General features: G+C 46.0%; 1 protein-coding gene across 3 annotated transcripts in view; it reads right to left on the bottom strand.

The window, feature by feature from the left end:
• Window positions 1–2774: 2774 nt before the first annotated feature.
• The window catches only part of UACA (uveal autoantigen with coiled-coil domains and ankyrin repeats), a 37354-nt gene continuing 25890 nt past the window's right edge, over window positions 2775–14238 (bottom strand). For all 3 annotated transcript variants that reach the window (XM_042473171.1, XM_042473172.1, XM_042473173.1), the window contains exons 11-19: window positions 13882–13989; window positions 13104–13136; window positions 12561–12659; window positions 12242–12278; window positions 10763–10815; window positions 7788–10520; window positions 7178–7330; window positions 6200–6265; window positions 2775–5272 (exon numbers count right to left, since the gene is read on the bottom strand). In XM_042473171.1, coding sequence (XP_042329105.1) covers window positions 5201–5272; window positions 6200–6265; window positions 7178–7330; window positions 7788–10520; window positions 10763–10815; window positions 12242–12278; window positions 12561–12659; window positions 13104–13136; window positions 13882–13989 — 3354 coding nt within the window. In that variant the 3' untranslated portion in view covers window positions 2775–5200. The remainder of the gene's footprint in view (window positions 5273–6199; window positions 6266–7177; window positions 7331–7787; window positions 10521–10762; window positions 10816–12241; window positions 12279–12560; window positions 12660–13103; window positions 13137–13881; window positions 13990–14238) is intronic.

Genomic DNA, 14238 nt, shown 5'->3' on the forward strand with positions numbered 1-14238 from the left:
GGGAGCGTTTAATTCCTCCAACCAACCCTCCTTCCAAAATTCATATTCATGCACCATCTTTATCAGAACCAATGAAGTTTGTTGCCCAACTGTGAAATATTGGCTGTGTGTTTAAACCCCTCTTCCACGTTTTCAGCATAGAAAGCGTGTCCTCTGCTGGCCAACGCATAGCTTTGCTTCCATCCTCCATTTATCCTGCAGTTCAATTTGAGCAGATGGCTGCATTTAAAAACAAACCAATTTGTCACATTCGCACACATCCACACTTAGTCTCTCCTCTTCCACTAAAGAGGGAGAGCAGACACAGCTTCGCTCCCTTCCTCATTGGCCTAATTGGAAAACAAGAATTTCACACAAAATGTGAGACGCAAGACTGTTTTAAACACAAGGGCTGGGTGAGAGTCACTGCCAGGGCCGATGTGGAGGAATGATGGGCATTGCAGTCCAGCTTCTGCAAGGATGCTTGGTTCCTCTTCATTTCCACACCTGCAGAGACCAGCACAGTTCACACCGCACAACAACAACCACAACCACATGAACGTGTCCCTCTTTGAAGCTCTTTTTTGGAGCCGCATCCCCACATGCCGAATTGCCAGAGAGTGAGCAAAACCAACATCTTTCATGTTGTTGTGTGACATTTCATAACCCCTTTGATTTCCAGAACTGAATCCTCTCCACTTCAGAATTTGGCAATTCAGGAGCACTCAGGAATTGGTTTTTAAGAGACTGAAGATTTGGATCATCATCATCAACATCATCATCATCATCATCATCATCGATTGTATTTCTTTCCCGCTTGAGGCAGGGTGCAACATGTTACAATAAAAACTCTATTAAAACACATAAACAACAGATTGTTTTTAAAGGACCGGCTTGGGGTGTTGTACTGTTTTAAAGTGTTTTAAACAGTTGTATCTATTTAAACTGTATTTTATTCTTTTAATAAGCTATCTTATTTTAATTCCATTTATCTATTATGTTTTTAATTGTACTGGTCTTTTAATGTCGTGAGCCACTCCGAGTCCCAATTGTGGGAAAAGAGCGGGATACAAATAAATATGATATATATGATACGTAAAGCCACAGTTAAAATACAATACTATAAAATCATTAAAGCACACTCATAAGCATACATACACAATTAAAAGTCATGATTTAAAAGAAGAACATTGGCTATTGGAACAATTTGTCTCTATTAAGGCAAATACGTTGAGCTAAACTTGCTGCATTCAATAGCTTTCTGATACATTTGGTAGATTTGGGAGCAACGCTATTGAATTAGAAGTGTGTAAGATAAAATTGGTTTATTAGCAAGTAAGTCAGGGTTTGGTTTTTAATAAAAACAGGTGAAGGAAGTTCTTCTAAGCTGGTGCGATCCTTATAGCACCATTTCAAAAGTGTGCATTCTTTAGTGTGCTCCATGTGTACTCCTCTCTCCCAAGAACATGCCTTTGAATGCATAAAGAGCTTGCAGGGAAAGAAATAAAATTGAGGCTGATTAATCTTTAATAAAGACTCTTGTGTTTTGAATAGTCGCCTGTTCTCAGTGGCTGACAGAAGGGCGAGGGAAAGGAGTCCAGCTCCCAAAGCACAGCTCTTAAAATCCACCCAGAGAAACCTTGGGCAAAGAAGAAGACTTTCCACTTCCATTCAAGTGCAAATGTAAGATGACAAGAGATGCTATCAAAGGGAAGAGGATGCCAAAGATCAAAGGGAAGCAACAACTCTGGGAAGGGGAAAGATGAAAGAAAATAAATGGAACAAGATTTTAAAGAGAGATTTTAAAAGGTGGTAATGTGCCTAATGAAGAGGAAGAGCAGACGGCGGCGGAGGTGGCTCAATTAACAGCAGTTTTGTACACCTCCAAAGAAGCTGCGTCTGCTGCTGCTGTTCACACATGAAAAGGGGGGGGAGGGGATGATGGGAGATGGAAGGCTGTGTGAAAATGGGCTTCCAATTACTGGGAAAGCTAACATCCCTGGCTGAAAGCAAATCTAACAAGCTTCCCAGAAAAATCAAAGATATAGCCGTGTTCGTCTGGGAAATCAGCCTCTTGTAGCACCTTTGAGAGTCATGGAAATAAGCTGGCAGCATGAACTTTCACAGATGCATTTGGAGTGGAAAGCCAGGGACAGACCTATATAGGCCATCAGTGTGTGAGAATTTGAGTCTGAATTGACACACTTCCCAAGAAAGTCATTAGAAGCATTATTTAGAAGAGTCTTAAGAGGACCTAGTGATGCACACAATTGCTTACCTGAGGGGCAGCCCAGGTGAGATTCAACTCCAGCCTCCACAGACACACCAAAAGGCCACAACACACAACGACCCATACAGATACACAGGAGGGCAGTAGTTCTGCCACCAAGTGCAAGTTTTGTTGGTTGAGTCCTTGGCATCTCCAGGTAAGGATAGCAAGGAGCTCCGTCTGAGACCCTGGAGCAACTTGGCAGGGAAAGTGAGACCTGGGGGCCACATACTGTGCTCAGAAACCATTTTGAGGGCCACTTGCAGCCCTTGGGACCCCATTCTGAGGCTGCAAAGACTCCTCATTCTTAGACAATGTGGATTATCTACAAAGTAAGACCCAACTGTGTACACTCTCTTTCTTTAATCGCTAACTCAGACAAGAGAAACATTTCAAGAGTTGCCCACACATTCGCTTCACATGGAAGAGGGAGCTCCGCAGCATCTCCTTCTCTTTGCTCTCCATCCAAGCCACACACACAAAGCACCACACAGCCTCCACGAACCAAGGGACCAACACTCAGCAGTAACACAATAAAACTTTACTAATATGTAGTGTGGGAGAATAAAAGTACACAAAATGGAAAGTTACAATACTTCCAGTATTAGTATATATTAAAAAAAAACCAGTCAGTTGCTGTCCAGTTATACAAAATCAGCTGCAAATAGCAAAAAAGAGCACTTGGTGAACCGGGCTTTGCATGCATCCCTTTTATCCAGGGAGGGAGCAATGGGATGCATTCACGGAAGCCCCTCGCAGCCCTTGGGAAGCCCTCTTCCCTTGTTGCCCACCACCCACCCCAGCCTTCAATATGGGCCCTCCCTTGGGACTGGAGATTACCAGCTCCACTCCTGTGAAGACAAGACCCCATCGCTAGACAGGAGGCGTTGTTACGGATGTGCCAAGTGGGAAGTTAAGACATTTGTGCTTCATTTTGCTCAGGGGCCTGACAATTGCCAGTTCTTGGCCTGCGCATGTGTGGCACCAACTCCCCTTCCAAGGAGCAGAGGTAAGGTGGGGACAGAGGTCAGGGTGCAGATCCCATCGATACCTAAGAGTGCCCACTTGAGCATGGACAGGTGGAGCCACAAGTGCCTCCAGGCATCTGGACAGGGGATGAAGTCACAGGGCAAGCACCACTCCGCACACCAAAATGGGCAAACGCCTCATGCGGAACCTATTTACTATTCCCACTTAAGGTTTTTCATTTTCTTTCCAGAAACCCTGCGTTGGGTGGTTTCTGCCTTTGGGATTATTGCACATTTACGTCTTTAAAGGAAGTAAAAAAGAAAGAAAAGAAATCCAGTAGCTATCAACCTTTGCACTGCTTGTTCACATACACATTAAGCCAAGTTAATTCTTTCACCCTATCTAGGCCTGTTCTTGAATAAATAACAGCCTACCATAGTGGAGTATAGTACATCATTTACAAAACATAGTATCCGGAACTGAAGGAGGAGAAGCTGTTGTTAAATCCAGTCAAAATCTAGCTCACGAGGAGGTTCCTCAAGTGGTCTATGAACCAATTGGGGCCATTTGGGACATCCCAGAAGAGGAAGGAGAAGAAATCCATGGCCCAAGTGCCACCTGGAGCATCATTTTCTCCCGGAGCACCATTCTGCTCCAACAAACTCTTTCTCCTGCCCTGCACTGTCACTGCCAAGAATAAACTGCAGTGAAGGTGGAGTGGGGAAGGAAGCCAGGCAGAGACAGTGGATGGGTGGGTTACAAGTCCAACTTGGAAGAGGAGCTGCCCATCATCCATGGAGAAACCATGGCATCCATCACAGTCACTTCCAGCTATGAACCAGAGCTGCCAGTGGTCATCTTTCCGAAGGGATGCTGCTCTCCTCACTGAAAGCACTAGTTTCAGATAGAGCCATGTAAGTACTGCTTCTTCTCCCTCCATCCCTGTTTACCCCCAGCCTTTCCATATGCAGCTGGGCCAAAAGCACAACAGATAAGCATTTATGGGACCAGGAGGTCTGGGAGCTTCTTTTCTTTTGCTTCTGCACTTACTCACAGTGTTTATTTCTGACATCATTCCAGCTGCTACTATATATATATATCTATATATATATATCTCAGTAAAAGGGTTCCCCCCCTTAAAAAACAAAAAACACAAAAAAAGATTTATCTAAAAGAAATGTCCAGCCGCTGCGTTTGGAGATAAAGAAAAAGCTTTTCATTCACAGTGCATCCCAGTCCTGCTGTCTCCGAAACTATGAGTAAATCAGTAACAAAGAATTGGTGAGGGAGAAAAAAAATCTCTTGTACAAAAAGAACAACAAGTGAGTGTCTCATGGGCTTTGCTATTTTCTCTCTGAAAACAGCAATTAAAAAGGCACCATTCCTTAAAATTCCTTAAAAGCTGCAACTTGGCCAGCCAAGCCACAACAACGTAGTGTTTAATGCCAGCAGCCTTTGTGGGACTGTGTCTGCCCAACACAGTGATAAATACAACCCATCTGACACGCTCCCTGAAAATGCCCATCTATTTTTTTAAATTCCATTCTGAAAAGCAGTACCGGGATAAGAGTCAGGCCGCAGTGATTGGGTTTCAGCCTCAGGCCCCGTTCCTCTTTTGTGTTCTGCAGTGAGGTGGGAGCAAGGCCTTGCCTGGACTGGGCAGGGCCCAAAACGGCCGGCCTTTGTTCCATCATTTTACTGTTGTCAATCCGACATTCAGAAGACCTTTGCTTTTGTCATCATTTTGACCACCAATAAATAAAAAACAGACTTTCTACCTTTCAGATCACAAGCTTTGTGGGCAAACAACGGGTCCCTTTGCTCTCTTAAAAATGGGCCTGTGTAAATATATTTCTTACACATTCTGGACTGAAGCAGGAAGGGGAGAGTGGTTTTTTTCCAATTGTATCTGCAAATCTTAACATATACAAAGTCCTGCAAACCTGCTACATGAGAGGGCAGTCTTATGAGTCTGATTGCTCATTAGCAAACGAGGCCCTGGCGCATACGGATGATCTGGAGTAAGGCCGCTTGAACGTCTTCATCCATATGACCCTGCAAAATTAAAAGGGTTTTCTTTTTCAAAACCAAAAGGGACTGTGCTGATAACTCATTTAATAACACCCCTCCCAGCCAATTCATTCTTGTTGAGAAATTGTTTTGTCAAATTAACTGGCTACAAAATCAGGTTCTGACGGGAGGATGGATACCAGATGACTCCCAAGATCCCTTCCAATGCCATGGTGCCATAGCCAGTGAACGGTTTGGGCAGAAGGGCTTCTAGTTGCGCCTCCTGCTCCATACAGCCCCTGGCAGATGGCAGAACCACCTCCTGAGCCAGTCTGGCAGCTCCTAACACAGAGAATGAAGTCTGTTTCTTGGCCATTTTCAACCCCTGGTACTGGCTCTGTCCTTTGGAGCAAAAGCCCTGTTCCTTGTGGTGTCCGATAGGATTTCAGATAATGGAAAATTGCTCCTATGCCTTCTCTCCGCTAGGCTAAACAGACACAGGTCTTCCACCTGTTCTTCACAGGACTTGTTTCCAGACCTCTTATCACCCTGGTTGCTCTTCCCTTGATGTGTTCTAAACCTGTCAAAGGCTTCCTTAAAAGGGGGCACCCTGGAACTGGACACATTTCTCCACATGTGGCTTGGCTTAAAGAAGAGTGGAACGGTGACTTCCTGGGATGTGGACACTCTAGTTGTGTGAATGCAGCCCAAGACTAGAGTGCTGGCACATATTCAGCTTGTGATCCATTCAAGAGCCCTTTCCACAGATAATGATGACCAAGCAAAATACCTGCCATGGTTGATCTTAGGAGGAGGAGGAGGAGGATATTGGGCTGCATCCACATCATACTGTTCCCAAACAGTAAGAGAAGCATCTACCAATACTCTGTGTAATGAAGGGAAGGCTGGGGCAGGCATCAATCAGGGAGGAGCAAAGGAAAGGCAGTGCAACATGGCAGCTGCAAAACATACCTGGACAGCACTGAGGAGGTGTGTTCGATAGATGGAAATGACTTCCTGGTGCTGCCGCTCAGCATCCTAGGACAAAGGAAGGCGCTGGTCATTTCTCACCATCCCATGTTTCAACACAGTGTGACCTCCTCCACTTATTCAAGGTGTGGGTGGGACCCTGTTCCTAGACTGCCGTCAATCCCTACAAGCCCTGAGGTTTTCCCCAGCATCACCCACAAAGAATAGCTTTGCCACCATTAAGGATGAGAAGCAAGACTTCACAGGACCTGAATATCACTGCCTGAGACTGCAAAAGCAATGCTCATTCTGCAGTTGGGGGGAAATGCAGTTTACACAAGCCTCCCCACAACTTTCCCCCCCTCTCTTCTAGGGACAGGGTCTCATCTAGTGGAAGAACAGGAGCTTATGAGAATGAAACTTGTTTTCTGAAAGACTACCCTATTCGGCTCTGATCAGCACACTTTGCCCCATCCAGCACTTAAATTTGTTTCCAGTCCAGAAAAAGAAAAGGAAACTTCCTGAAGAATTCACTGCTCTCTTCCTACAAAGCTTTGACCGTTGCCTGTGAGCTCTGCCATGGATAGACAAGTTTGAGATTTCATGGTGATGGTCTTTGGGGGTTTTGATTTTGTATTCTCAAATGGGGAACCAAACTTGTCTGCTTCTCTTTGACTGCCTTTGATGCTCCTAGTGGCCTTTGGGGTTGTAGCCTGATGAGTCTCACTTGACACTCTATGACAGTTTCCTCCTCCAAATCATCACAAAGCATGCAGCCTGCAGGGTGTAAACATCACCACCCTACCTGTCCCTATTCCCTTGGATGCTTTTAAAAGTAATCATTGCAAAAGAAGAAACCTGTGGTTTCCTAAAGTTTGCCTGGAGAATTTGGGATATTTTTGGATGTTGTACTAAAGCTACTGCCGCAATGCAGGCCTGGATATAAACTTCCCCATGAAGGGCCATCACTCAGCTACTTACAGCCAGCTGCTGCTGTAGGGTCTTCACTTGGCCCTGGAGGACTTCAATCTGCTGGTTCTGCCTCTTTGCAGGGATGCCACTGTTGCAGGTAAGCTGAGAGAGACCATTAAGGGCCTGTTTTAGCCGCTCCACATCATTGAGTAGCTCAGTAATCTTCAAGAGAGATAAAGCCAGCAGTCAAAAGACAAGTGCTTGACTCCTTAACATTATGATCCCCAGCTCTGCTTTTAGGGGACTTGAGGAATCCAAATGGGACACAGCTGGTGGTTTTGCTCCCTGTTATTCTTAGCCCTGCTTGGCAGCAAGAAGGCAAGCAAAGCCACCAGGTGATGCCAGGATATTTGAGGCCCCGGGCCAAACATTATCAAAAGAACAATGGTCATGCTGCTCATTTCACCAGTCAGCCAGGCTGTGTTTTGTTTCCAAGGGGCTGTTTTTGGATCCACTGTGTTGACATCTCTTCTGGGTCCCTCTGCCCTCCTGCCATTTCCACAGGATGGCCTCCGTCTCCTCATGCCCCGATTCAGCCGAAAACCCTCTGAGGCCTCTGCCGGCTCATATTCGGCCGGCACAGCTCCCCACAAACACTAATCCCTTCCATTCCACTCACCTTGTTGTCTTTTGCTTCCACCTGCTTGGCAGACTCCTGGATCCTTTTCTGCAGCTCCACAATGGTGCTCAGGGACTTGTCGCATCGCTCTTTCTGGTCCTTGATTTCCTGCTCGATGCTGAAACTCCTCAGCTGCTGGGGCTGCTCCTTCTCTTCTTCCGCCAACAACTCATCCGTCTCCACCTGCATGGCCTTCTCGCACATCCCTTCGGACTTAGCACTCAGTGCAGCCAGCTTCTCAGCCATGCTGCTGACCTGGCCTTCTAGCTTGAGGCTCAACATCTTGTGCTTCAACCTCTCAGCCTCTTCCCTGTCTTCCAGCTCCCTCAGTGCCTGTTTTGTGCTTTGGATTTCCGACTGCAGCTTGGAGACCTCCTCTCCCTTGGCTTGGCTCTCTTCCTCCTTCTCTCCCAAGCTGGCCCTCATGCTTGCCACTTCTCTCTCCAGCCCTTCTTTGATCCGTGTGTGTTCTGCCAAGGGCACTGAGGTGTCCCTGAGGTGAGCCAGCTCCTGCTGCAGCTCTCCGGATCTCTGGAGCTCTTGCTGGTGGCTGGCTGCCTGGCTGGCCATCTCTCCCCGCAGCCCCTCGATGGTAGCGTTGAGCTCCCTCTTGAAGGCTTCTACCTGCTCCACTGGCACATACTGGCCCTGAAGGCGGCTCTGGATTTCCAGGGCTTCGGAGCGCTGCTTGGCACTCTCTTCCTGGAGCCTCTCCTTCTCAGACTTGATCTCTGCAAACTTTTGTTGCAGCTCCCTCAGCTGCTTGTTCAAGTCCTCCATCTTGCTGGCAAACATCCGCTCTGTTTTGTGAGACTTCTCTGCCAGGATGTAGTTCTGCTGAAGATCGTCTTGGATGGCCAGGAGGCCAGCCCTTAGCTTCTCGTTCTCCTGACACCATTTCTTGATTTCTTCCTCCTTTTCTGCCAGCTGCTCCCCCCGTTCTGCCAGCTGGCTCCTCAGCTCTTTCATGGTGGCCTCAAAGCCGCGCTCCTTCTCTTCCAAACTGGCCAGTGGGGCATACTTGGACTTGATGCATTCTTGGATCATGTCAAGCTCTTGTTTCTGTGCTTCAATCTCGGCATGTAACTGTGCAACCTCCTCTTGCTTCTGCTTATATTTTGTGAGCATTTCAGAACTGTTTTCCTGGAGTTCTTGGAGGCTTTTATTCAGAGCAGCAACCTGACTGTTATGATCTTGTGTGCTTATATATTCACCTTGCATTTGGTTCTGCAAGACTCTCAGCTTCCTTTTCAACGCCCCATTCTCTTCATTTACTTTCAAAAACTCCTGTTTGACACCTTCCATTTTTTCCTTCAAGTCAGACAGCTCTTGACTCGTTTTTTCCAGTGTGCTGTTTAATGCCGTCTTGGTCTCCTCATATGTTTCAACTGGCACATATTGCTCTTTCAGGACCACTTGAAGAGCTGCGTTTTTGGACACAAGTTCTGTTGCCTTGGCTTGCTCCTCCTCATGTTTTTGGCCCAGCTCAGTGAGCTGCCTTTTCAAGTCAGCCACGGTGGATTTCAAGGCCCCCGTTTCCTTCTCGTGCTTCTCAGGAGGAACATAAGCGGCCTGAAGGTGACCCACAGTGTCCCTCAAGGAGACCTTCTCTGCCAGCAGCTTCTCTGCTTCTCCTTTGCACTTGTGATACTTTTCGGTGATTTCCATGAGCTTTTTGTTCAGCTCCCCAATTGTGACATCATTGGCTTTCTTCATCTCTTCACTGACCCTCAGAGGCACAAACTGGCTGTCCATCTCATTCCTGAGCGTATTGACCTGCTGCTTCAGCACACTGTTATCCTCCTGAGCCCTCTCCAGCTCCTTCTGCAAGGCCTGATTTGCCTGCTTCAGTCCTGCCTGTGCTCTCTCCAGCTCTCTGCTTCTTTGCTCATACCTGCTTTGCATATGTTTGTGCTCCTCCGGCCTCACGTACTGTGAAAACTGCACTCTCTGGCTCTCCAGTTCTGCCCTCAGACGCTGACTCTCCGCCAACAGTTTCTCACGCTCTTTCTCCATCTCTGCTAACTTCCAGGCCTTTTCGTCAACTTCACTGGAGAGCGAGCTCCTCATCTTTTCATACTGGTCAGTCATCTTTGCTGCCGTCTCCTTCAGCTGGCCTTCTGCCTCCAAGACCCTCCTCTCCTTCTTCTCCCGCTCCAACTTCAACATGCCAAGTTCCTTCTGCATCTTTTTGTTTTCTTCTACCAACTGTGTTTCATCTCTCCTGAACTCTTCCACTAAGAGCTCATTCTGCTTCAGCTGGTTTCGCAGCTTGCACACTTCGGCAGAGGCACCCTCATATTTGGCCTTCACATCCTTCAACTGATCCTTCAGCTCCTCAGCGACCTTACTGTTGCCCAGAGCCACTTCATTTGTCAGGTGATCCTTCAGGGCCAGGAAGTGCGTCTGCATCTGCTTCACCTTGCCTTCTGAGTCAAACATCCTCTTCTGGACATCCTTCAGTGCATCTTCCAGCTGTTTTATCTGCTGGTCGGACTCGCACTTGGTCCGCTCACACTCAGAGGCCAGGGCTTTGCATTCTGCAGCTTTGTGGGAAAGCTCCAGCTGAAGCTTGCTGACATCTCCTCTTGCCGCCTCATAACAGCTCCTCATGCTGCTCAGTTCTCGCTTCAGCACTTCCACCTCAGGGGCCGAAGAGAGGCTTGGACTCAGAAGCTCCAGCGGTCTCACCATGGACCGGCTCTGGAGGTTACTGGGCATGGGACCAGGCACCTGTTTGGAACAACAGACACACTGATTCATTAGTTTTCAGGCAGGTTCTTCTATCTAAAAAAATACATTTAGAAAACTCAATGTTTAATACAAAAGCCTCAAGAGAGCTCCAAGGGCCAGACTCAAATTATAGTGCACTGAAAACATCACAGAAGTAGCTGGTACCTATTTCACTAGCAGCAACACCACGGATGCTCAAGAGGTATTTACACATGTGAGGAAAGAGCCAACCATCCAGTTACCTGTGGTTCTGCAGAATACACCGAATCCTGCTTTAGCAGAGCATCTTCCTTCCCTTCAAGAAAAACAAACATATTAGCTGTCTCTTTGACAAAGCGTAAGTACAGTGTATATGTAAACTATTTTCCAGTTGCTCTGCTTTGGCAGGGGACAAGAGGAGAGAGTCTTGAGGCACCTTGAAGACTACTAAAATATAGCTTCTGTGGACAACAACAAGCCATATAAAAAAAGGATAGAGGCATACTGACCAAGACCTGGAAGAAATCCAGATGATAGCACCTATACTAGCAACACCACCGCAGCACCTTTAAACATCAAGCACAGCACTGTATGGCCATTCCCCACTCACCTTCTGATAGGACATATGCCATCATCAGCTAGCACTGCCCTTCTCTCTTCGGAACAGGAAAAGCAGCACAATGGACACAGAAAAGAATAAACGGATGCAAATCTTCCATCGTGGCTTACAGCTTCCCAATTACAGGTCAAGCTCATTGCTCTGTCAGGTCAGACTAAAAGCTCACAGATGGGAGGAGGAGGACTCTATTCCACAAAAATTTATACCAGGAATGGGAGCGCTCAGGGGACCAGAGAGCCATTTTTGGCAAGCTGCAGCACCAAATTCTGCAGCACCCATAAGTGAACTCTCAGGTGACTTCCTATCACACTGATACAGTGCTGGTTTTGCTGTTTTGGGGGAATGGGATGAAATGGTATTTGGAAACAAAACAAGCCTATTGGGGTCCATTTTTGCCCCAAAAGCAGTTTTTCAGTTGACGTGCTTTTCTCTAATCACCATCATCATCATCATCAAGGAAAGCCTCCAAGGTGTTCAGGAAACCCTCACTGCCAAGGGCCACATGCAGCCACCAGCTGCAGCATTTGCATTCCTTGGCATGTGCCACAACAACACTGTTTAAAATCCCACAAGACTTTGTTTAAGGAAATCAGCTTCTCTTTTAAAAGGATGAGGAAGCAGACTTGGAGAATGGCAAGCTAAAAGCCAATGGACACCAGCAAATCCTGGCAGTCATAAAATGGCTATCATCGCTCCTACTGCTGATCATGCTGGGACCCCAAGACCCCATGCTATGAGGAGAAATGGAAGTAGACAGGCAAGGATGAACCCTGTGGAGGCTGGAGGGCCTGACACCAGCAGCCTTGAACATCCTCCTGTATCATAAGTTTCTAGTCTGTTAAAACCATGAAACATGGTATCTGTATGCAGCATGGGCAGATACATCAAGAGCTGTATTATCTTGTTCCTTGATTAGTCCCTAAGTAAACCACATTTATTCAGTTGCTGTGTCTATTCACACACACACACGTATACACACATACACTACACCTGAGTTATTCTTTGTGGTTGTGAATCCAAAAGCTCCCATATCCAGTCAAATTAGGATGTCTTGACAAGAGAACTGGGAATGGATTGGGAAGGAAGATGGTTAAGAGAATAATATCCGATAAGGAATACGTACTGTTACTAAAACTGCTTCCAGATGCTGCATGGTCACTCTGAAATAAAAACAAATATTAGTTCAGACAATGACATAACTGGCTAATACATGGGTTGCTAGAATGAAACTTGCAATTTCAAAATTAATTCATAGCCACAGTAGAGAAAGCACACAGGGAAAGTTTCCTTCATTTAAAATCCAGTTGAAAGATGGGAGAGGTTTCATCCATTTTAACAAGGTGTGTGCCAGGGCCAGAGGGCCCCCTAAGCTCAGTCTTCTACCTAATACTGTGCAGGGCTGCTAAGGAAAGGATCTAGGCCTCCCCAGTTAAAGGGCGCACCTCATAGAACCTCAGCTTCAACTTCAGAGCTTCAAGCATTCGCAGGCTCTCCTCTTGCTGCTTTTCTTTTGCTGTCAGAAGCTTCCTGAGCTCAGCCTTCTGAAAGTGAACATAAACACCAAAGGGCAAAACTAAGCACCAAGGAATATTATTAACATGGAAATCTTTCAGGTTAAAAGGAAGCAGACAGGGGTGTCCCTCTCACTTTCTAGACCTGAAAATGATATAGCTTTGACACATGGCTCAAATAAAACCAGCCCTCAGAGAGGACCCAATTTCCAAGGAAGACTAGATCTGACTGCAGTGTTACTTGATTCTTAAATGGACTTTATGTAACTCAAGGGAAGCTGTGCAAAGAAGTTTTTATTGTTAGTGCTATGAATGCTTAAAACTAGGCCAAAACATCAAGAATATTCAGACCATCCCTACTTCACTATTTCAAGCTAAATATTCCCCAAATGGCAAAGGAGCTGGCAGAACCTGACCCTCAGGTATCTAATAAACAGAGCAGGGGATGGAGATGCACTTTGTTCCTCTCTTTACCTCACTTTCAAGATCATCAGCAATCATTTGCTCCTGCAAGACAGAACAAAAAAAGACATGCAAATCATAAAGTGTAATGTGAAGTTGAAGGCTTTCATGGCCGGCATCCATAGTTTTTTGTGGGTTTTTCGGGCTATGTGGCCATGTTCTAGAAGAGTTTCTTCCTAACGCTTTGCCAGTGTAAGTTTATATAGAATTCCCACCAAAGTTATTGCTAGAATTCATAGGTTTTGCAATACTTGGAACACAGCAATTTGGCCGGTTAAATTATATTTCTGGTTTTTTACTGCTGTTCTACTATTTTTCATTTGTTTCAATTGATTTTTGTAGGTTTTATTTTTCCATGATTACGTCTAATATTTGCCAGCTTGCTTTAAAGGAAGGTGGTGTAAAAAAGTAAACAGATAGATACAGTAAAATAATAGGTTTTAGATCGTTCAGGGATAGAAAAGCAAAAAAACAACAACCACCCGTCAATTTGAGGACAGAGATTCTATGAAATCAGCTGAAGGCAGCATCAAACCTGAGGCTGGCAAAGTATCCTTCTTTCCTCACTAGAACTTACCAGAAAATACACTGGATAACGTGAAGGCAGAGTCTAAGGCTATCAATTACCTAAAGGTCCCCACCATCATAGCAGCACAACTGGGTCTTGTGAGTCATGGCCAAAAGTTATTATGGGGGCCTTTAGGTAATTTGTAGCCTTTGAATCTGCCTTCACATTATCCAGTGTATTTTCTGACAGGCTCTAAAAGTTATTGGAGCTTTTTTTGGTTACCTCATTCAGCTGTAGCTGCAGCCCACCTATTCTGTCTAGTAGGATTCGGTGTTCCTGCTGGATCTCCCTAAGCCTGCCTTTCAAGTCTTCGTTCTCTCTTTCCAAGTCCTGAAACAAAAAAGGACGCACCTTCAGATCCAGAGCACTTATCACAAACAGGCTTTACAGCAACTTGTGTTAAGATGCAACAAATGCAAACATATCTTGACTCAGTCTCAGCGCTGGAGAGCAACCTTGCTAAAAATGGCAAGGGGCCAGGAACAGCTGCCTTTTCTTGTTCCTGCACTTAAGAGGCCATCAGAGCACTTCACAGCAGCTGCTTATCTCAAGCCTGTCAACAGCTGAGGGAAGCCAGCT

The sequence above is a fragment of the Sceloporus undulatus genome, chromosome 6 (genome assembly GCF_019175285.1).
Source record: "Sceloporus undulatus isolate JIND9_A2432 ecotype Alabama chromosome 6, SceUnd_v1.1, whole genome shotgun sequence".
Taxonomy (NCBI): domain Eukaryota; kingdom Metazoa; phylum Chordata; class Lepidosauria; order Squamata; family Phrynosomatidae; genus Sceloporus; species Sceloporus undulatus.